The sequence below is a fragment of the Helianthus annuus genome, chromosome 9 (assembly GCF_002127325.2).
Source record: "Helianthus annuus cultivar XRQ/B chromosome 9, HanXRQr2.0-SUNRISE, whole genome shotgun sequence".
Lineage (NCBI taxonomy): Eukaryota > Viridiplantae > Streptophyta > Magnoliopsida > Asterales > Asteraceae > Helianthus > Helianthus annuus.
Window position 1 is genome coordinate 47,761,734 of NC_035441.2, and position 21,902 is coordinate 47,783,635.

The 21,902-nt window shown below is 36.4% G+C and overlaps 1 protein-coding gene across 3 annotated transcripts; it reads right to left on the minus strand.

The window, feature by feature from the left end:
- Nucleotides 1–355: 355 nt before the first annotated feature.
- Nucleotides 356–21,361, minus strand: LOC110877478. Of its 3 annotated transcripts, none has more exons than XR_004866187.1 (5): nt 20,885–21,361; nt 18,974–19,071; nt 18,302–18,371; nt 844–897; nt 356–379 (listed from the first exon to the last, which is right to left on the minus strand). XR_004866187.1 is itself a non-coding variant. In XM_022125627.2 (5 exons), exons 1-3 carry the CDS (start codon nt 21,111–21,113, stop codon nt 18,318–18,320), a joined length of 381 nt encoding a protein of 126 aa, XP_021981319.1. In that variant the 5' UTR covers nt 21,114–21,360; the 3' UTR covers nt 17,776–18,012; nt 18,105–18,130; nt 18,302–18,317. The 3 variants fall into 3 exon arrangements, 2 of the variants coding, with proteins under 2 accessions (XP_021981319.1, XP_021981318.1); XM_022125627.2 differs by lacking the exons at nt 356–379; nt 844–897 and adding exons at nt 17,776–18,012; nt 18,105–18,130 and having other exon boundaries at nt 20,885–21,360; XM_022125626.2 differs by lacking the exons at nt 356–379; nt 844–897 and adding an exon at nt 17,776–18,130 and having other exon boundaries at nt 20,885–21,358.
- Nucleotides 21,362–21,902: the final 541 nt, after the last annotated feature.

Consider the following 21,902-nt stretch of genomic DNA (forward strand, 5'->3'; position numbering starts at 1 on the left):
TCTAGCTTTGATACTTGAATCCCTTAAACCTGGGCTCTAATACCAACTTGTAATGTCTAAAGTTTCTTATTCGTAACATAAGAGTTTAAGCTTGACAACGAAACGGGTCAAACATAAAACTTATAAAATTGACCACAAAATTTCGACAAACATAACCCAAGTTAACTAAATAAGAATTTTACTTCCAAAATCTAAGTTAACCACCGTACACTTATCCGACAAAGTTCCGGAAATACTTAAAGTTAAACATTACAAAACTTAAAGCATAACATGAAAGTTTGTACAAAAGCTTTTGACCTGTTTAGTCGAGTATCATAGCGGAAGCATAAGAGATGATGTGTTCGTTCCAAGCTTAGCGTCACCTAACACGTTGATTTACCTACAACAATATCACATAAATTAGTTATTTCATAGTTAACTAACGTAGACTTTAAATTTTCCATCGAGTGTAATGATAAATAATCCTTTCTTTAACATTCCTTCAATCATACTTTCTAACGGGTATAAATGTCAAATTCCTTCTATCTTCTATATTATCAGTTAGTTAATTTTTGAGGCATAACCCAGACAAGTTACCTGGTCATCTGGGTTATCAGGCATAACCCAGACGAGTTACCTTGTCATCTAGGTTATCACTCATGACCGAGACATAACCCAGATGAATTATCACAGCCCAGACGTTTATTTCACCCTGTCGGTATGCCAGCCGTAGGCTACGGCAGACATCAACAAAGAATTCAAACCTTGTACAAATCGATCTTCCACGTACTTTCATTTAACATAATGCAAAATTATAAACTTAAACATTGTAAACTACTAGTATTTGTAAGTGTAAAAACTTACCTCGATCGTTTGAACCTTGTGACCTCTTTTCGCTTGATTATTCTCCTTTCACACCTACACTTAGCAAACGCATACTTAGCTTTCCATGCCTTGGACATTCCTCATAAGTCTTTTATCACAGAATATAAATCGTTTTGTGCGTTTATTTTTCATTTCATTTTAGCAAATGATTCTCAACAAGATATAATCATAACATGCTATAATTCATCTTTTAAGCATTCTATCAAACACTTGGTGTGCGTACCATTAGTAAAGCATAATGTACAAGTATTCTATACATATTCTTCCTATTTCACAACATGAACTATTATAATCAATCAAATTCATACAATCATCATCCTACACCATATTATCTAACTAATGTTCTACAACATACAAACTTTGCATCAACATTACATAAGTTTGCACCAACATGATTATCATACTTCATCATAACTCTATCATAATGGGTTTCACCTTGAATCATTAAGATTATCAACAATTTAAGCATAATTTATCATCTATATAATGATTCTATCAAATGTTCATACTAAATTCATTCAATTTCAGGGATTAATCATAACCCAGTTATGAGAGTTCATAAGATCAAAAAATTCAACTTACCTTTTGTTAGAATAGTTTGGATGATCGAATTTAAGTGTTCCTGCAGTGGAATTAGCCATGATATCCCTTCTAATTTCTGGATTTTATAAAGATGAGGGTTTTCCCTCTCTCTCTCTTGCTCCAGTGTTCATGCAGTGGAATTAGCCATGATTTCCCTTCTAATTTCTGGATTTTATAAAGATGAGGGTTTTCCCTCTCCCTTTCTTGCTCCTGGCGACACCCACACACACAGATGTGTGTGGTGTGTTTTTAGTTCTTTTAATAAATTAACTTTCATTCCTTCCACATTTGGCCCCTCAAATATGAACATTTATTTTTAATAAATTAACTTTCATTCTTTTAAGTTTAAGTTTTAGATTTACATTCTAACTAGATCCATACTCATAGTTATTTACTTGTAGCATACTATAATAATATATAAATGTGCACAATTATATTTTAGGGCGTTACAAATTTCATGATTATAGGTAAGCATAATGTATGAGCATGCATTGCCACGAATAGGAAAGAAATAGCCATCGCAAGGTATGGATAACGAGTCAATGGTTTTGACTCGCGTCAGGTATGTATAAAAGGCTATGCTTTCGGTAAGGGCTTATGGCTCGACTAAAGAGGGATGGGTCAAATTTGGGTAACAGATTAACCCAAGTGAAATGCATTTAATATTTTGGGTAAAACGGTCATTCGATCCAAGGGCATGTCCATTATGCGGAAATGGACTAAATTGATTTACGTCTCTTAACGGGTCATTTTGGTAAAATGTCAAACCAGAGATTTACGTCTCTTAATGGGTCATTTTGGTAAAATGTTAAACCAGAGGGTAAAATTGGAATATAAAGGTCTTCCTAGAATAACCCACCACAAAGGAAGTTGTGGCGGAAGATATAATGAAAATCTTGATAAGAAAGTAGGAGGCATGAGCTAGGATGCAAAATGCCTCCTAACGGGTTAGTTGGGTAATTAACTTCAAACCGAAAGAGTGATTTGAAGAGAAAACACGTTTTCAGCTGACACTGCTGGTTGAAGACTTGACCCGATCGGGTAAAGTGGTTGAGAAAAGACATGTTTCAGTTGACATGGCCGGGTGGAAACCTGACCCCGCCAGATAAGGAGGCTGACACAAAAAAAAAATTGTGCTTTTTGTTTCGTTCAAATGTTTTGATTATTAATCGTTTGACGTATAACTTGAACACTAATTTTTTTAGTGTTTATGATAGGTTTTCACTAAGGCGAGAACAGGACGGACGAGCAAACACACGAAGAACCGAACACTGCTAAACCACCATTTCCTCGGGAACATCCCTTCGGGATAATTAAAGCATGATCATGCGTGCCCGAACTTTCATACTTAAAAACTTGTCTGTCGTAAAATACAATTCAAGTGTAATAACTTGTTATGTCGATCGTCTGGGTTGTCGGTTAACCCAGACATATAAGTTATACGTTTATGTATTGTTTAAAAAAATCTGGGACCTACTTATCCGTATTTATTAAGATAATTACTTAAACGGGCTAGAGTGTTACAGTTCATCGAGTCGAATAACGAATTTTCGAATTATGCGAATTAAATTTTTTTTTACCTGTTGGTGCATAGATGTCTGTTAACTTCGTCTTTATCGAGTCTTGTATTGTATTAGATAGATCAGGGCACGGAAACCGAGAAAACAGTATTTTAGGGTAATTTCGCATGAAATGGACTTTATGTCATTTCATACGAAATTAGGGGTTTCATGCGAAATTAGTAATTCCGCACGGAATTAGGTAATTCCGCATGAAAGGTAATTCCGCATGAAAGGTAATTCCGCTTGAAGGAATTCCGTGCGGAATTACTCTCCCTATAAATACTGAACTTGTTGTTGTCATTTAGAATGGAATTAGGTTGTTGTTTTCAGAGCCGAGGTGTTGCCGGATTGTCATTTGAATTGTAAAATCTTTGGAAATCAATAAGAGAAGATAATTAGGAAGTATCAAGCTGTATTTACATCGATGTCACTGATTCCGCCTTTGATATTGATTCTGAACTCTTCAGATTGACTTATTAGGGTCACACGACGATCCAACAAGTGGTATCAGAGCTCAGGACGAGGAGTTCATACCAATTCAGCTTGATTTCATCGGATTCTCTCACTTTTACTCTTTCTTTGCAAAAGTAATCAGAATTTAACGGTCAAAATGGGTTGATTTTCACATATAATAAGCGAAACGTAGTTTTATCGAATCCTTGAAAGAATTGGACCTTAACTCGACTTAATTATGATAATATTGGTAATTTTGCTTGAACAACAGATCGGACATGCTGACATCATCTTAATTTCGGGTGGAATAGCACCCTAATTCCGCACGAAATTACAGTTTGATCTTAATTTCGTTTGAAATTACCTAATTCCGCACGGAATTAGAATTTCGCTTGAGATAATTCCATACGAAATTACAATTTCGTTTCAAAGTTGTAATTCCGTTTGAATTTGTGCTTAATTCCATACGAAATTAAATTTCGTTTGGTCTGTTCATACGATATTACTAATTTCGCTTGAGAAATCTATTTTCGTTTGAGCTATTTCGCTTGAACTAATTCCGTTTGAAACTGCTTTTCAAAATTTCAAAAAATTTTCTAAGTGTTTGTTGATTGTTTCAGGTACTTGAAAGATGGATGATTTCATGAATCCTTTTTGTGATGTGTTTGCATTTACCAGTGGTTCGGGAGATGGCACATCAAATAACACGAATGAAACTACACCAACACCGAGTGCAAAGAAAATTCTTTCTGATGCTATGAGTGTAGACAGTGCATATGGAACATACAATAAGCCGCCCAAGTTGATGGCAATTGAAGATTTCAATAGGTGGGCTACAAGATTTGAAGAATGGCTTAAGCGTTTGCATATCCCAGTTGGAAAAGTTTGAAAAATGGTTATGATTTGGGGAGAACAGATTATGAAAATTTAGAAGAAAATCAAATAGAAAGATATGTTGCTGAACAAAAGTGCATTGCTTTGCTTCACCAATCTGTCAGAGATGACATTATCTCACTGATCGAGTACAAAGATTCGAGAGACCTTTGGGAAAAATTAAAAATAAAATATGTTGGTAGTGCTGAGATAGTTAAAAACAAAAAGAAATTGTTAAGAAAAGAGTTTGATTTGTTTGGTTGTTTAAAGAATGAGTCTGGTTCCAAGATGATTGAAAGATTCGGGCATTTGAAGATGGAGCTTGCAAGACATAAAATCATTTACACTCAAGAAGAGTTGGTTGACAAATTGTTTGACTCACTACCGAATGAAGATTGGCAGTACTTTGCCTTGATGCTGAAGAACACAATCAAGTCAAAAGATTTGACAGTGGATCTGCTTATCGAAAGACTGGAAAGTCATGAATTAGAAATCAAGAAATTCAGCAAAGTCAACAACTCATCTTATCAGCAGAATGTGGAGCTGTATTACAGAGGTAGTATGATCCCAAAGACTGCATCTCCTAAGACAACTTTTTTAGCAGAAAGCTCAAACACAATGAATCAAGAAACTCCTAGCAGTGGCTATCATAAGAAACTCCTAGCAGTGGCTATCATGGTGGTTCATCGTCAAATACTTCAAATCAATCTACATCAAACAATCTGTTTCAATGCAACATTGTTGTGGATCTGAAGAATGGTCAGAATTTTAGTGAAGAATCTGCCAAACAACAGATGGTGTTTTTAGCGCCTGTGTTAGAATCATACGAAAGTCTCGTTGCAGGAAAGATAGGTAACACCAACCTAACAAAGGAAGACTACGATCAGATCGACCCTGAGAAGATGGAGTTGATCGATATAAGGTGGTGTATGGCGAGTGCAGTGAGAAGAGCGCAGCGATTCATGGAGATTACTGGAAGACAGTCTATTGGTGGACCTTCTACCAAGTTAGGCTTTGACAAGTCAATTGTCACGTGCTTTAAATGTAAACAAAAAGGTCATTTTAAGTGTGAGTGCAGAAATGCTTACACTGATGATACTGCAAATCCTTTTCGAGAGGATTATTACAAAAGAGCAATTTATCATCAAAATAAAGCAGAACCTCCCAGGATGAAGCAGATAGAGGAGGCACCCAGAGAAAAATCCAGGGCACTTGCTGTTTTTCATGATGATGAAGGTTATGATTGGAGTGATGTTTTGCCTGAAGAAGATGCAGTTGGATACGCCTTTACAGCAGCAAAGATTGTTCCTTTTAAAGATACCAGATCTGAAGAAGTGAAGTATGTAAACAGGAAGTCAACAGCTCAATTCATGAAAGGCAAAATCTATTGTACATGGATGGAAGCAAAGAAAGCAAATCGATGGGATCCTGATAGAGAATGTTATCTCGATCCTAATGGAAACATAGCAGTTGATCTAGATATTGTTGATGTTGAAATTCTCACCAAACAAATTGCTGAAGAAGAAGAAGCCAGGCAAAGAATGTGGTGGGGAGGAGGAGAAGCTGATGAGAAAGAGAAAGAGACAGAAAAAGAGCCGCAGCCAAAGAAAGTTGATGACGGGATTATTGATACGTCACAAGAATTTACAGCAGAAAATTTGAAAAAGATGGCTGACAAAGTTCTTGCTGCAAAAGAACTAGAGGTAGTTTCTGGTTCTGGAACTGAGTCCAAAAACAAGGTCAGTTCAAACAATACACATGAGTCAGGTAAGAAAGTTAAATCTGAGAATGACTGCAAAAATTGCATGAAAGAGTGCAAAGTTTGTAGTACAATTGCTTACCTTAGTGGTAAGAAGGTTGAAGAACTAACTGCTAGAGTCAGAAGTATTGAAGATCAGATCTTAAACCTTGATAAATTGTTAAAAGCTTCAAACGACAAATTAAAAGAATTAACTGAGAAAATCGAAAATGATAAAAATGATGTAGAAAGAATTAGGAAAGAATATGAAAAATTGATTCTTGAAAATCGTCAAATTTCAGAAAATTTTGAAAAACTAAAACGAACGGTAAAAGATTCTGATGAAAGAAATGGTAAAACAGACAAAGAAAATCTTCAACTGACCGGTGTTCTTAGAGTTAAAGAAGAGCAAATCAACCAACAGTTGGATGAGATTGCTAATCTGAAGCTTCAAGTTCAAGAAGCTAAAATTGAAAATGAGCGCATCAATCTAAAATTAACCAGTTACAACTCCGCAAGCTTTGTTTTACAACACATTGTTCCCAAACCCATCAGGAAAAACAAATTAGGCGAAGATGTTTATTTGGATGGAACTGGGGTTGGGTATCATCAGGTTCCACCGCCAGTGTTAAACAATTTTTCAAAGAAAAAGTCAGGGTTGGTTAATGACGATGAGGATGTCAATGAAATTAAACTTCCAGAGTCAATCGATGTCACATTCAATTCATCATCTGATGAGGATAGTGTTCAATCTGAAATTGTTAAAAGCATGGCTGAAAATGTTTTGAAATCTGAAAGTGACACTACTGAGGATGATGAATGCTTTTTGGACAAATACATTCCAAAATCAAAGTCCAAAAACAACTTAAATGAAGAACCTAATCTTGTGATATACAAGATGTGTGGATCTGATAAGTTGTATTCAGATCGTGATTTTCCTTTGGAAAATATGAATGTTGGAAAATTGAGAAATGTGTTCAAATTGGTTGAAATTGATCTGTCTGAAGTAGAAAGTTTAAATCAGACAAAGAGACAAATGAATTTTGAAAAAGATAAAGCTTACTACAAGAAGCCTGTTGTTCCACCGCGTTTTTATAACAACAATCAAAACAAATGGTCGGGTGGATATCAGGGTGGTAAGAATTATCAGAAAAAGAATGTTCAAAACAGAAGGTTTGCTGAGAAAAAGGTGTTTGTGAAAAGTTCAAGTTTGAGTTCACTTTCTGATGAAGAATCTAAATTTTTTTCAAAATGAAACAAAGAGTTCTTTGAGAAGAAGGCCTCACAGCCTCAGTCTGAAGGCACAAGTCGGGTAGTTGACACCCGAACATGCTTCAAATGCAATCAAGTTGGACATATTGCACGAAAGTGTACCAACTTGAAGCCTAAGACTGAAGTTGTTGAGATTCAGAAAAGGAAAGTTGATGTGAAAGGAAAAGCTCCAATGGTTGTTGAGCAAAAGGTTTTGAAGAATGAAAACATCAAAATCAAAACTGAATCTGTTAAAAATGTGGTAACTAAAAATGACAAGTTTTACAAACGGGTTGCGTCATCTCAACAACCATGGAAGCCAAAAGTTACTGAAAAGAAGACAAGTTCTCAAAAACCAAAGGTTTCAGAGTCGGAAAAACAATTATCTTCTACTACACTGTTAAAGATGAATGTTCTTTTGGATTTTTATGAGAAACTTGAGAAAGAAATGCAAAATTCTAAGAAGAAAGATGTTCCGAATAAAGACCAACCATCTGGTCAACCTCAAAAAGATGAGTTTTTCTTATACAAAGAGGTTGAGGTTGGGTCTAAAGAAAGGTTGAAGATCAATGATAAGAATTTTCCACCATTGATCACCAAAAGAACTGTCATTGATTTCCAGCTACCTGAGTCAAAAGAGGCTTGGGTGGCATCAAAATCAACTAAGGGTATGTTTGGCAACAAGCTTTTAGAAGCTTTTAGGAGCTTCAAGCTTCAAGCTTTTAAGAAAAAGCTCCAGGCCCAATAAAAGCCTTGTTTGGTTGAAACAGGCTTAAGGCTTTTAGATTAGTTGAAAAGCTCTTTTTGAAACGCTGGTTATAGTGGCGTTTAAAAAACCTACAAGCTTTTAGGGTTTAAATTACTTAAATAACCTACAATCCTCATCATCCCATATTGAAGAAAAGTCGATCGAAGCAAAGGTATGCATGTTCGTTTTTACTGTTAGCTATATAAAACCATGTTAGGATATTCATGTAATCAAGTTATGCTAGTCGATTGTTTGAGTGAATTGATGAAGTTTGTCTTCTTCTGTGGATGATAAAATAATCAAATCTTGATGTCTTTGACTCGTATTGATGAAGTTTGTCTTCTACTGTCAGCTTCCCCTTCGTTTAATGTGCTTTCTTCTTCATCCTTTTTTTCTTTCATGTCACAACTACAATAAAAATAATAATACTTTTTTAAAGTTGAATAATAACATATTTGATCTTTAACATTTTATTCGACCAATCTTCACAAGGAGGATAGAAAATTAATTGTTGATATAGGTTCCAGGATAATACCTTTTCACTGAAAGAATTTTGTGTTCATACCTAGATGTGCTTTATGCATTTTTTAATAACTGATGATTTGATTTTTTAAGCAAACTTCACCCTACAGCCCAAGAATGATCTTTTTTAAGTAAACTTCACCCTACAGCTCCAGAATGTGATGAACTGGTTGAGCCAATGGTGAAACAGTTAAGTGTTTTTTGTGCAATAGGTAAGTATTAGTTACCATTGTGAAAAGAAGCTCGAACGAGCCGAGCTTAAACGAGCTCGAGCCCGAGCCTAAAAACAAGCTCATTTAGTAAACGAGCCGAGCTCGAGCTTGAAGAATTACCTTCGAGCCGAGCTCGAGCTCGAGCTTTCATATGTTAAACGAGCTCGAGCTCGAGCCTGGTCGAGCTCGGGCTCGGCTCGGCTCGTTTGCACCCCTAGGTGTCACGTTAATTGGTTCGCTTACATTAATTGACGATGTTATATTACGTGAAAAGTGGGTGTTGCAACAGAGATCTGTGCAAAAGAAAAGAAAAATAAAACATTTACATTTGTATGGAATTTCATGATTGCTTAAAGTTTTTCATGTACTTAAACTCATTATATATCCAGTATACAGAAATTGTGGTAACCTGGTAAGAGGATTATATGATGCAAAATTTTGTTCTTGGTGAAATATCAATATCGGTTTTCTGAATGTATCATGTTGAAGGTATATACCTACCTACTCATCAGTTTCCTAAATGTATAACTTAATAGTATTTGATCCTTGCATAATTCTTCCAAACTCAGTCAACGTACTAAGTTCAGTATTGAAGCTGGTATGGGTTTGCTTAGCCGGATGGTAGATGCAGGATTAATGAGAGAAGATGAGGAGTTGTGGTTATTTGCAATGGATTTATTTGAAGATCTCGTGTAAAGGGAAATGTTTATAAGTGTGCCACATGATCATGGTAGGTTAGCGTGGCTGCAACGAAAGCAAAGGCTCACCAACTAAAGTTTTCTTTGAGGACATGTTACGAAGACATTATTGTTTCTATTTGTTTGAACTTTATTTCTTTTGGATTGATTTTTTGTTTTTTACCTTGATGTTTTAGTGACATGACTGTATGTTAAGCTATTTATCCATTTAATTTTAGCTAGACATGTTCGCAACGAAATTGTTACTTTGATATGGAATGCACGACATTAATGATTTAATAATATTATATTATGTTATGACTGTTTGTCAATAACTATGTTCTATATAATTGAAAATGATCATGTTTTACTCATTTGAGAAATAACTTATATATATATATATGTGTGTGTGTGTATATATATATATATGTGTGTGTGTGTGTGTGATTACGAGTGGTATTATGTTTTTTTTTATTTATGCCCATTTTAGTCATTTTATACATTTTATTAAAAGCTCCAGCTAATCTGCCAAACACCTTAATATCTAAAAAGCTACAGCTTCTAGCCACCAGCTTCCAGCCACCAGCTTCCAGCCACCAGCTTCCAGCTACCAGCTAGTTTTGCCAAACACACCCTAAGTGTTTGTGATTTGTGCAGGAGCTTCCAAGATCCGTTTCACGTTGTATTATGGATAGTGGAGCTTCTCGGCACATGACAGGGAAGAAGACCCTGTTGTACGATGTTAGAGGATTTAATGGAGGTTATGTGGGTTTTGCAGGAAATCAAGGAGGTAGGATAGTTGGGGAAGGAACGTTATCCAATGGCATTATCACGTTTGAAAGAGTTAACTACATTGCTGAGCTTGAGAATAATCTTCTGAGTATTTCTCAGATCTGTGATAGGATGTATACAACGCACTTCACAGACAAAAATGTTTGATCTTGAAACAAGGATTTGTTGTCCCCGAAGAATGGATTATCATGAGAGCACCAAGAGTCAATGATCTGTACGTGTTGGACATGAGCGTAGCAACTACAACCACGGGTCAGGCTCATTCTTTTATGTCTAGAGCAACAGAGAAAGAATCACAACTGTGGCACCGAAAAATGGGTCATATACATTTGCGAAAAATGAATCACCTGGTGCACAATGATTTGGTTACTGGTGTTTATGTGAAAGGTTTTCATCTTGAGGGGGAGTGCATTAGTTGCATCAAAGGAAAGCAAAAGAAGAAATCTCACCCAGGGAAGAAAGAAAATTCAATCTCGAGACCTTTAGAGAGACTCCATATGGATTTGTTTGGTCCAGTGAACGTCAAAAGTATTACTGGGGATCTCTATTGTCTTGTAGTCACAGACGATTATTCAAGATTTTCTTGGGTATTATTTCTGAAGTCAAAAGATGAAATGTTTGATCGTTTGATGACGCTTTTCAAAAGATGGAAAACTTGTACCAAACACGCATTAGAAGATTACGTAGTGACAATGGTACTGAGTTCAAGAATATCAAGATGGAAAAGTATTGTGATGAAAGAGGTATATTGCATGAATTTAGTGCTCCTTACACTCCACAACAGAATTGAGTAGCTGAAAGAAATAACAGGACGCTAATTGAAACGGCCAGGACGATGCTTGCTGATTCCAAGCTACCTGTTAGCTTTTGGGCAGAAGCAGTATCAGTCGCATGCTATACGCTCAACCGGGTTCTTACTGTAAAGAAATTCAACAAGACATGCTTTGAGCTAATCAACAATCGCAAGCCAAACTTGAAGTATTTAGAACCGTTTGGGTCTCCCTGCACAGTTCTAGATCCTTTTGGTAAATTTGGTCCAAAGAGCATCGAATGGATATTTGTGGGTTATTCAAGTCCACTAAGACGAGTCTTTGTTCCAAGCTTAAAGCGGATCATCGAATGTTGAGTGTCAAGGTTACACAATGCTACCACAGAATCCAGGAGATTCATGGTGTTTTCACTATGACACTTTGTGGAATTCGTTTGACATGAAAGAAGAAGAGGAAGAAGAAGAAGAAGAAGATTTCTTTAACGAGTTGGATATTCTGAGAGAGTATGAGTCATCACAGGAAAGGTTCCCAGCTGAGTCTTCAAGGCGTCAAAGGCATACTTCAAATGATGATGAAGCAGGTCCAAGCAATGCTGGAGAACATGATGATATTCAACAAAATGAAGTTGCTCATGATAATCAGTCGGCAATGAATGATAATCAAGAATCTGAGAACAGACCAGTATTTGATTGTGGTGATTCAGATTCTGAGGGGGAGCAAATTCAGATTTCAAGTCAAACTATTCCAATCAGTGAACAAAGTGTAGATCAAAATATCACAAATCTAGAGGGCGAGATAGATATTCCAGGCGAGGTGATGCCAAGAACTCTTTCATACCATCCAGAGGAGATGATTATTGGAGAATTACAATCAGGCGTCCGCACAAGACGACAAATTGACCAAGGGCTTACTTGTTTTTATTCAACAGTGGCACCTTTACAAATTGAGTTTTCCCTAAGTTGTTTTATTTCGCAGATCGAACCGCGAACATACAAAGAGGCGCTAACTGAAGATTCTTGGGTCAACACGATGCAGGAGGAACTGAGCCAGTTGAGAAGTTAGGAGTGTGGAAGTTAGTAGATTTGCCTGAGGGTCACAGGAAGATTAACACAAAATGGGTGTTTAAATGCAAGAGAGATGATCGAGGGGTTATTATTCGAAACAAAGCTCGACTCGTAGTCCAGGGCTTTAGTCAGCAGGAGGGTATAGATTTCACCGAAGTATATGCTCTCGTGGCTCGACTAGAAGCAATTAGAATCTTTCTAGCATTTGCATCGTGGAAGGGATTTAAAGTTTTTCAGTTAGATGTGAAATCAGCGTTTCTCTACGGGAAGGTAAAAGAGGAGGTATATGTCGGACAGCCACCGGGCTTCACCGATCCAATTCACAAAGACAAGGTCTACTTACTGGATAAAGCGTTGTATGGTTTACACCAGGCTCCGAGAGCTTGGTACGAGACATTGTCTCAACACTTGCTAGCCAACAGTTTCATCCGTGGAAAAGTGGATGCCACTCTCTTCACCAAAGAGGTCGACAGACATCTTTTGATAGTTCAAATATACGTGGATGACATCATATTTGGGTCAACAGATGAAAATTTGTGTAAAGACTTTGAAAAAGTTATGAAGCAAAAGTTTGAAATGTCATCGATGGGGCAGATGAAATTCTTCTTGGGACTTGAAGTTGATCAACTACCTGAGGAAATTTTCATACACCAGACAAAGTATGTTCATGATATCTTAGAGAAATTTGGGATGTCAGGATCTCCTCCAGCTTCAACCCCTTTAGCAACGAATCATGGGATAAACCCAGATCTCACCGGAGACAGGGTAGATGAAACAATGTATCGTTCCATGATCGAATCGCTGATGTACTTAACTGCTTCCAGAACCGATATCATGTATCCGACTTGCCTCGCAGCACGGTTTCAGTCAAGCCCGAGAGCTTCGCACATGGTGATTGTGAAATTGATATTACGCTACATGAAAGGAACTCCATCATTGGGGTTGTGGTATTCAAGAAAAGGCGATTTCACGCTCGAAGGGTATTCCGATTCCGATTTCGGATGCTGCAAAGTTAACGCTAAATCAACAACAGCGGGTTGTCAGTTTTTTGGACCACAATTGGTCACCTGGCAATGTAAGAAGCAGACCTCTGTGGCTCTATCCACATGTGAAGCCGAGTATGTATCTGCTAGCAGTTGCTGCTCTCAGATCTTGTGGATTCAGCAACAGATGCGCGACTACGGTTTGCAATTTCTTAACACCCCTATCTTTTTTGATAATGAGGCTGCAATAAACATTACAAAAAATCATGTTCATCACGCTAAAACGAAACATATCGAAATTCGTCACCACTTCATCCGAGATTGCTTCGAGAAGAAGTTGATACGAATTGAGAAAATCCACACTGACGAACAGAAAGCTGATTTACATACCAAAGCATTTGACAAAACTCGTTTTAAATATCTTTTAAAACTAAATGGTATGAAGCTTTTATCGGTGTCGGATGAGATTATTGGCGTTGATGTGGATAACATTGTAGATGGTGATGTTGAGAAACAATCTGCAATGGTTTGTCGATTTTTTACTTGTTTTGGTATTTAGGGGGACTAGAGTAGAGTAGAGTTATATTTTCAGAAAATACAAAAACAGTAAAAAAATCTCAAAAAACCAAAAACATGAGAAAACTTCAAAATCCAAAACAATAGAAAACTGAAAAAGAGCTTGTGTAAAAAGGGAAAATGATAGTACATCGGCTTGACAGTTACGATACGCTAAAGATTTGTAAAGTGTTAAAGCTTTAAACAGTCTCGCTGATGATGTGTCGATAGGTTTTTATACATTCAGTAAATCTTGTTTGGGATATAAACCTAAAATTCAAACTTGCTTATTTTGTGGGGAACAAATCTTGGATATATAGGTAACCCCTGAAATCTTGTTTGAAAGGTCCCTCTTTCTGAGATACTAGGTCTTTATACTCAGTGATATCTGGGGTATTATCTCGGGACTTTTGATTTTACGGAAGCAATGGTCTAGTCCCCGTATAATACTTTGCGCTTGCTTGAAATAAAGCTCACCCTCAGCATAAAAAATGATGAAACATTGCAAAATGCTAATCATGTGATGTTGAAGAAAAGATTCTCGAAAGGGAACACACCTAAAGTCGAACCGTCATCTCTCTGCTGAACGGAAGTTCTGAACTAAGCTCTCACGGTTTCGCATTTAACCCTTTACAGATATCATCTAGGTATACTCACCTGTAAGACTGAATATTGGGATCTGGATACGGGAGTATATTCAAGAGGTGGGACACACAAATAAGTTTAAGTCTTTAATTCACCTAAATCGTATCCTGAACAGATTGAAGTTTGTATGAAAATTTAAGAGGATCAGCATATCGACAATCTAAGTGAATTGATTAACACTTAGTATGTTATCAAGCTTAACGCTGCTAGTAACTTGTCGTCAGCTGATATGATTCCCTAACACGCTCACCAAAAATATGTTTGTAAATAGTTTATTTTTACTGCATTTCATTTATGTCCTAGCATTCTAGTTTAGAAATTTTATTAAATACCAAAAAGATTTTTCATTTCTGCTTTATTTTCCGACAAACCAAAGTGGGTAGTTGATCTTCAGATTCAGAAGGCTGGAGCAGATGCAGAAAGATTCTAAGCTGGATGATGAGTTGGGAGCTTAATATGTTAATTGAGAAAATGGAATGTCAAAATAAGTTCATTAAATTGAAACTTGTATTTTTCAGAAAAATAATTTGAAAAAAAGAATTGAATTAAAATCAGTTTTGTTTCTGTCTTGTATCAACCATGGTCATTAAGTTGGACTTGGTAAATAAATTGAGTAATCAAGGTCATTAACTTGGACTTGAATACTTAAGTGGATTTCTAAAACTGATGAACAGTTAATAGAAGTTTAAGATTGAATAGATTACAATGTTATATGTTTGAAAACCAGGAAACAGGAGTCAAGATCTCCATGGCAAAGAAAATGTCAAGATTGATCCAGAATTCGAGCTCCAGCATATCGAGAGGGGGAGTTTACATTCTGGATCAACATTCAAAGGGAGATTGAAGGTTAAAGTTTGAAGATAAAAGTTTGAAGGATGCTTTACAATGTCAAGACTAATTCGAGCAGAGAAAATAAAAGATTAAGACTAAAGACTGAAGATTTTATGATAAAGCCTTCGTCAACATCCAAGGGGGAGTCTGTTGGTGCATAGATGTCTCTTAACTTCGTCTTTATCGAATCTTGTATTGTATTAGATAGATCAGGGCACGGAAACCGAGAAAACAGTATTTTAGGGTAATTTCGCATGAAATGGACTTTATGTCATTTCATACGAAATTAGGGGTTTCATGCGAAATTAGTAATTCCGCACGGAATTAGGTAATTCCGCATGAAAGTTAATTCCGCTTGAAGGAATTCCGTGTGGAATTACTCTCCCTATAAATACTGAACTTGTTGTTGTCATTTAGAACGGAATTAGGTTGTTGTTTTCAGAGCCGATGTGTTGTCGGATTGTCATTTGAATTGTAAAAGCTTTGGAAATCAATAAGAGAAGATAATTAGGAAGTATCAAGCTGTATTTACATCGATATCACTGATTCCGCCTTTGATATTGATTCTGAACTCTTCAGATTGGCTTATTAGGGTCACATGACGATCCAACATTACCTGAATTCATTTTCGATTCGAATTCGAAGAAATTCGATTTAATTCAAATTCACCCTTAACAATAAATTATTTTACTTTCATTTTTTAAAACTACAACAAACTAATTTTCATCACAAAATATTATAATCTGCAAAATTAATTAACTGCCAATATGTAAAACACCAAAATTTAGAAGATAGGTGGGTTACTGGTAGCGATTTAAATTAGGTAAAAATTTAGAAATAAGTAGTAGGGCTAATTGACAGTAGATTTGGTAATGTTATGAATAATAAACTTATCACTTATAGAAGTTCATACTTTGGCTACGTTTAAAAGTTATATGTGTTTGTATATATATATATATATATATATATATATATATATATATATGTTTGTGTGTATATACATACCTATATTAAAAAATTGAGTAAACTACCATTTTGGTCCCTGAGGTTTGGGCAGTTTTGCCACATTAGTCCAAATCTCAAACCTTTTGCATCTGGGTCCCTGTGGTTTCAATTTTGTTGGCATTTTGGTCCAAAAGTGAAATCAACTTTTGTCATTTTCCTCAGGGATAATTTGGTCATTACAAGTATTATTTTAACAAATTACTAATTAAAATAATTAAATTAATTAATTCTTTACCTCATAAAAGAAACTCAGCAGACTTATCATCCCCCAACCCAACCATCGTCTTCTCCAAACCCAACTTATCATCCCCCACACACCTGCACCGGTGATGAACGCGAGCAGAAAAGATGATGGTGGTCACCGGAGTTCACGTGAGCAGAAAAGGATGGATGGTAGTGGTTAGCGATGAAGATAATGTCGGAGGTGCAGATGAGACTCAAAACAGAACTCAAAATTCACTCCGTCACCTGAAAATTCCCCCGGTTAATAATAATTGTCTCTTCAAAACTGTCAACGGCTAGATATAGAGAGAGATTTAAAGAGAAAGTCGGAAGGATGAGAGAGAGAATGATGTCAGAGATAGAGTGGAGATTAGGGTTGCGGAGCTGGTTACCGGTGACGGTGATAACCTGTGGTGTTGTTATGGGTTGCGGATCAGGGTTGCAGAGCTGGTTACCACCACACCCCCACTTCTCTCTGCCTCCAATTTGCCCTAAATCTAACCCCTACACAACACATCGTCGCACCTCTATCATCGTTCCTCCACCTCCACCGTCGCACCTCCACCATTGCAGATCAAGGTTGCGGACCGGTGGTGTTGTTATGGGTTGCGGATCAGGGTTGAATCCGTTGTTTGAAGAGATTCGCGATGTTAAAGAGGCGGTTCCCGATGAATCGTTCCGATCTCTTGTTTCGTTGATCGAGGCGTTGGAATCTACCAAGGAGTTGCTCAGATTGGGAGTGAACGGAGTAAGATTTATTTTCGTATGGTTTTTGGAATTGAATCTGGTGATTGTTTTTTTAGGGTTTTGGTTTTGTTTGTGTTGATTTGGGAGGTTTGATTATGTTTTTGAAGGATTGATTTGGTGTGAATTGTTGTGGTGTTTGTAGAGATTGATGCTGTTCTTGATTGTGTGGAATGTTGTCTGGTGATTGTTTTTTTAAGATTATTGTTTTAATAAAAGTTTAAATAAAATAAAAAAGAAATGACCAAATTATCCCTGAGAAAAAGGACAAAACATCAGGATTTAATTTGAGGAATTTGAGATAATTTCACTTTTGGACCAAAACGGCAACAAAACTGAAACCACAGGACCCAGATGCAAAAGGTTTGAGATTTGGACTAAAGTGGCAAAATTGCCCAAACCTCAGGGACCAAAATGGCAGTTTACTCTAAAAAATTATATATAAATTGAATTTGAATTTCGAATCGAATTGAAAATCATAAATTCGTATTCGATTTGAATTCGATTACTCGACTCGAATACGAATCAACTCGAATTCAAACTTATTAATCGAATTCGAATCGAGTCGAATTTCGAATTTTTCGAATCCGAATCGAATTCTGAACACCCCTAGTCTGGTTACTTGATATTAAGTGTGTCCGATTCAGGGTTAATGTCTTTGACATGAATATACACCCCTACATAAACAATACATTAAATAAAATTCAATTCGCTTTAGCGGGAAACATAGATGCAGATACAACAACAAAATATGGTTACAATGCGAGATTAAATAACCTAACTTTTGCAGTCAGTAAGATAAATTAAAAAAAAAATAGTAAATAATATGGTTACATGTCTCAAGTGTCGAGAGACTCGTCGCGATAGTAAGATCGTTGAGCCTTGCATGCAAAAGTAGTAAAAGATTGACGACGATATCCTGGTAAATATGGAGATGTTATTTGATCTAACCTTAGACAAATCAATTGTTGTGTGTTTTGTGATATAGACATAGCATAATCAAAATGGTACTTGAGGTTGCTTGCTTGACACTGATTCTGCATAAAAAAAAAATAATAAAAAGTCATGCAAGCAGTTAAAAATTATGTTTAGTTTAGGGGTAAAAATGTAATTTCATCTGACAGTATATAATCAATTTTGTAAGGTTAAAAAAAGGCCAGCTCGCCAACCTGTTTAAACCATTTATTAAGATAAATAAATATTTTTACCTGCACAAGAAGGATTTTACACACTTTGTGCTTTGGTGGAGACATCTTTAACTTTTGCTTCAACCTGATCCTGCAGTTCAAGACGTTTTGCTACGGTAAGCCAAGAGGATGTGGGCTTGAGTTACAGAAGTCAAACTCGAATCTATCCTTATTCAAAAGTCAACCTCACTTAAGCGGGTCGGTTATAAGGGGTTAGCCTCTATAGGCAAACTAAACAGAATCTATAAAATGTATCGACTCCGTAACAATCAAATGAACAATAATACTCGTCAACGGAGTATAACCCAAATTTTCTGAAAATAGATGTAGAGCCAACGACCTACTGTAAGTCAACTCATCATTGTCCATTGCTTTCTGAGGATGACAACTTCGACCCTTTTACTAATGATAACAAATGGTTTGATGTGGGTTGTGTTCTATGAAGAGATCAAATGGGTCAAATCAGAAAAGTTTAGCTAAATTGGGAACAAGTCAAACGGGTTGAAATTGATCCAACGTCAATAAGTCAAACGGGTTTAAAGTCATCTAAAGTCTACTTTTAATGCATACACATGAACCTTTTGCTAAAGTCCAAAACATATAAACTATGGTAAGCATATTGAAAGTCGAAATCAATGAATTTGACCAAATAAGTCAAAGTAAGACATAAAAACAGAAGCAGAGAAAGGTTACCAGTCCCTTGTTTTGGTAATAATCATCTAAAGCCCACTGATATTTCGATTGATTCAGCCCAAACCAACGAGCCACATGATCATCCAAACTTGAATGTGCTGATATACAAATGTGAACTTAGTAAAAACACAATTCCAAAGCTTCAATCATGCATGTTGAAAAACAGTTGAAACCGTCCAAACCAAAGCTAAATCAGCCGGTCTGTCCGGGTTCGGAGTAATACATTTTGTTTAAAAAAAAAACCAGATTTCACGGTTCAGTTTACCGTTTGGAACCAGTCATGTAAACCAAACTGCCCAAGGTATTGAAAAGAATTTAAAAAGTATAATTTCAAAAAGAATAAAATATTTTTTTAACCTATAGCAATCTACCAATCATAATGCGCACCAAGTATTTTAAATATAATACAGATTCCGTACATTTAACTTTTTTTTCACAAAACTTCATAAGACCAGTCGGTATGGGGGATGGCCAAGGGCCGGCGAGGCTCCCTGGCCCATCCCCGTCTTCAGCGGCTCCCTGCAGCCGTTCTCGACGTCCCCCTCCATCACACATATTGGAGGAGCCCTATCCCACATCGAAAGAATAAGACCTTCCGGTTGTATTAATAAGATCTTGGGTTACTCCCTCTATCACCAATTGGTTTTAGAGTGGAACCCCATAGACTTTAATAACACACATACCTATACATACATACATATATGTATATATTTAGCCCCATCCCCCCTTTAGGCCTATCCTAACACCCGCTTACGTGGCGGCCCATCCTCCTCACATCATACCTTCCAGTCTAATTAAAAGGTAAAACGTCCCTTTTATTTTAATCCTACCATTTTATTAAACTTTCGAAGATGAGAAAACTGTCAAAATGGTTCTTGAGATTTGGTCACTTTTGTCATTTTAGTCCAAAACTTAAACCTTTTGAATCTGGGTCCATGTGGTTTCAATTTTGTTACTATTTTCATCCAAAATCAAAATCTGGTCAAAATTTTCAGTTAACATTCAGTTTTTTTGTCTTTTTTCTCCCTTTTAATGAAGGGCAAAATGGTATTAAAAAAATCTAACTTACCCTTCATTGAAATGGGAGGAAAAAGAAAGAAAAGCTGGATTTTAACTGAAAATCTAACCATATTTTGCTTTTAGATGAAATTGGCAACAAAATTATAACCACATGACCCAGATTCAAATGGTTTAAGTTTTGGACTAAAGTCGCAAAAGTAATCAAATCTCAATGACCATTAAGATTCCACATTTAAAAAATAAATAAAATAACTAGTACAAACCACCAAAACAGAACCCTTTTGATGGGTTCAGTTTAGTTTCTCCAAAAACCATAACCCTCCTTCAATTGAAGTCAGAAATTATACTCATTGTGTATGTAATCAACAAGAAAGCAAACAAATTAAACATCTATATAATTAAAATCAGTTTAATTTAAAAAATTAATAATAGTAATAAAGAGTTAATTACATTGTTAGTCCCTGTGGTTTGCACAAAGTAACATACTTAGGTACTAATAGTTTAAAATCACATTCTAGGGTATTAACTTTTCATTTTGTAACATTTGGAGGTATTAGCGTTATTTGTAGGCTTAAAATCATATTCTATTAGTACCTAAGTATGTTATTTTGTGCAAACCACAGGGACTAACTATGTTAATACCCTAGAAGTTAATACCTTCAAACGTTACAAAATAAAAAGTTAATACCCTAGAAGGTGATTTTAAACTATTAGTATCTAAGTATGTTATTTTGTGCAAACCACACAGGGACTAACTATGTAATTAACGACGACGACGACAATAATAATAATAAATTATGATCCACAATTTCAACTTCAATTCCAATTTCAAATTCTTCTGCATTCAACAAACTCAAAAACCAAAAAAAAAAAGAAACTAAACAAGAATACCGTTTTGAACTTTAGCAACAACATCCCAAAAGAAGTCAAACTTGGACCCATAAGCCGAAGCCGACTTCTCATACTGAACCGGCGGCGGAACAACCGGCGGCGCCAATTTCACCGGCGCCGGCGAAGATTCAAATGTGGGTTTAGGGGTAGCAGGCGTCGTAACAAACACGGTGTACGGACCGATCTTGCCGATCATCGGCGGCGTAGCCGGTTCTTTATTGATCGGCATTATGAAATTGAGGTTAAATTTGAAGGGTTTTTTGGGCAAAGTGTGATGGGAAAAGATTGTGGGTTTGAAAGATTATGAATAAAGGGTATGTGATGAGATTGAGAACAGAGATGAGTGAGAGAATCTGGGGTATAGAAGAATAGAATAAAGGGGTTTGAGAATGTATGCAGTGTTTACTTTGGGGAAGTTTTCTCTCTCACATACATGCACATAGTGGAGATGGAGGATGAGAGATGTTTGGTTGGTCATTGGTGGGATGTTTTTCTTGTTTTGATCGAAAGTGGTAAACTTGTGTGCTTAATTATTCATTAACCAATGCACATTTAGAACGTGGGTATGGTGGGGTTTGGGTTAGGTTTAGGTTGGGGCATGAGTTGACACGTGCAATGGGAGCCCCCCACCGTCTAGTGATGTGTTTGCGAGGTATGGTGGGGCGTGGGTTGAGCTTGGGTTGGGTGCACCGCGTGGCAATTATTAAAAAAAATTACAAAAAAATTATAAAATTCATACAACATTTATAAAAAAAACCTACAATTTCATTAAAATTTTAAAAAGTACATCATCCTAAAAATTACATAATACCTAAAAATTACAAAATAACAAACCTAGAGCGTTAGATAAATTTCAAAAAGGGCGATCTTGTCGAACGCCTTTCGCTCCTTACCTAGAAATTCAATATTCGCCACCGCCACCCGATCCTCGTGGCTTAAATCGCCGCTCGGAACAGCTTCGTAGTAAGCCTGGAAACGATCGAGCTTGGGCCGTAGCTCGCGCCATTTATGTTGGCAC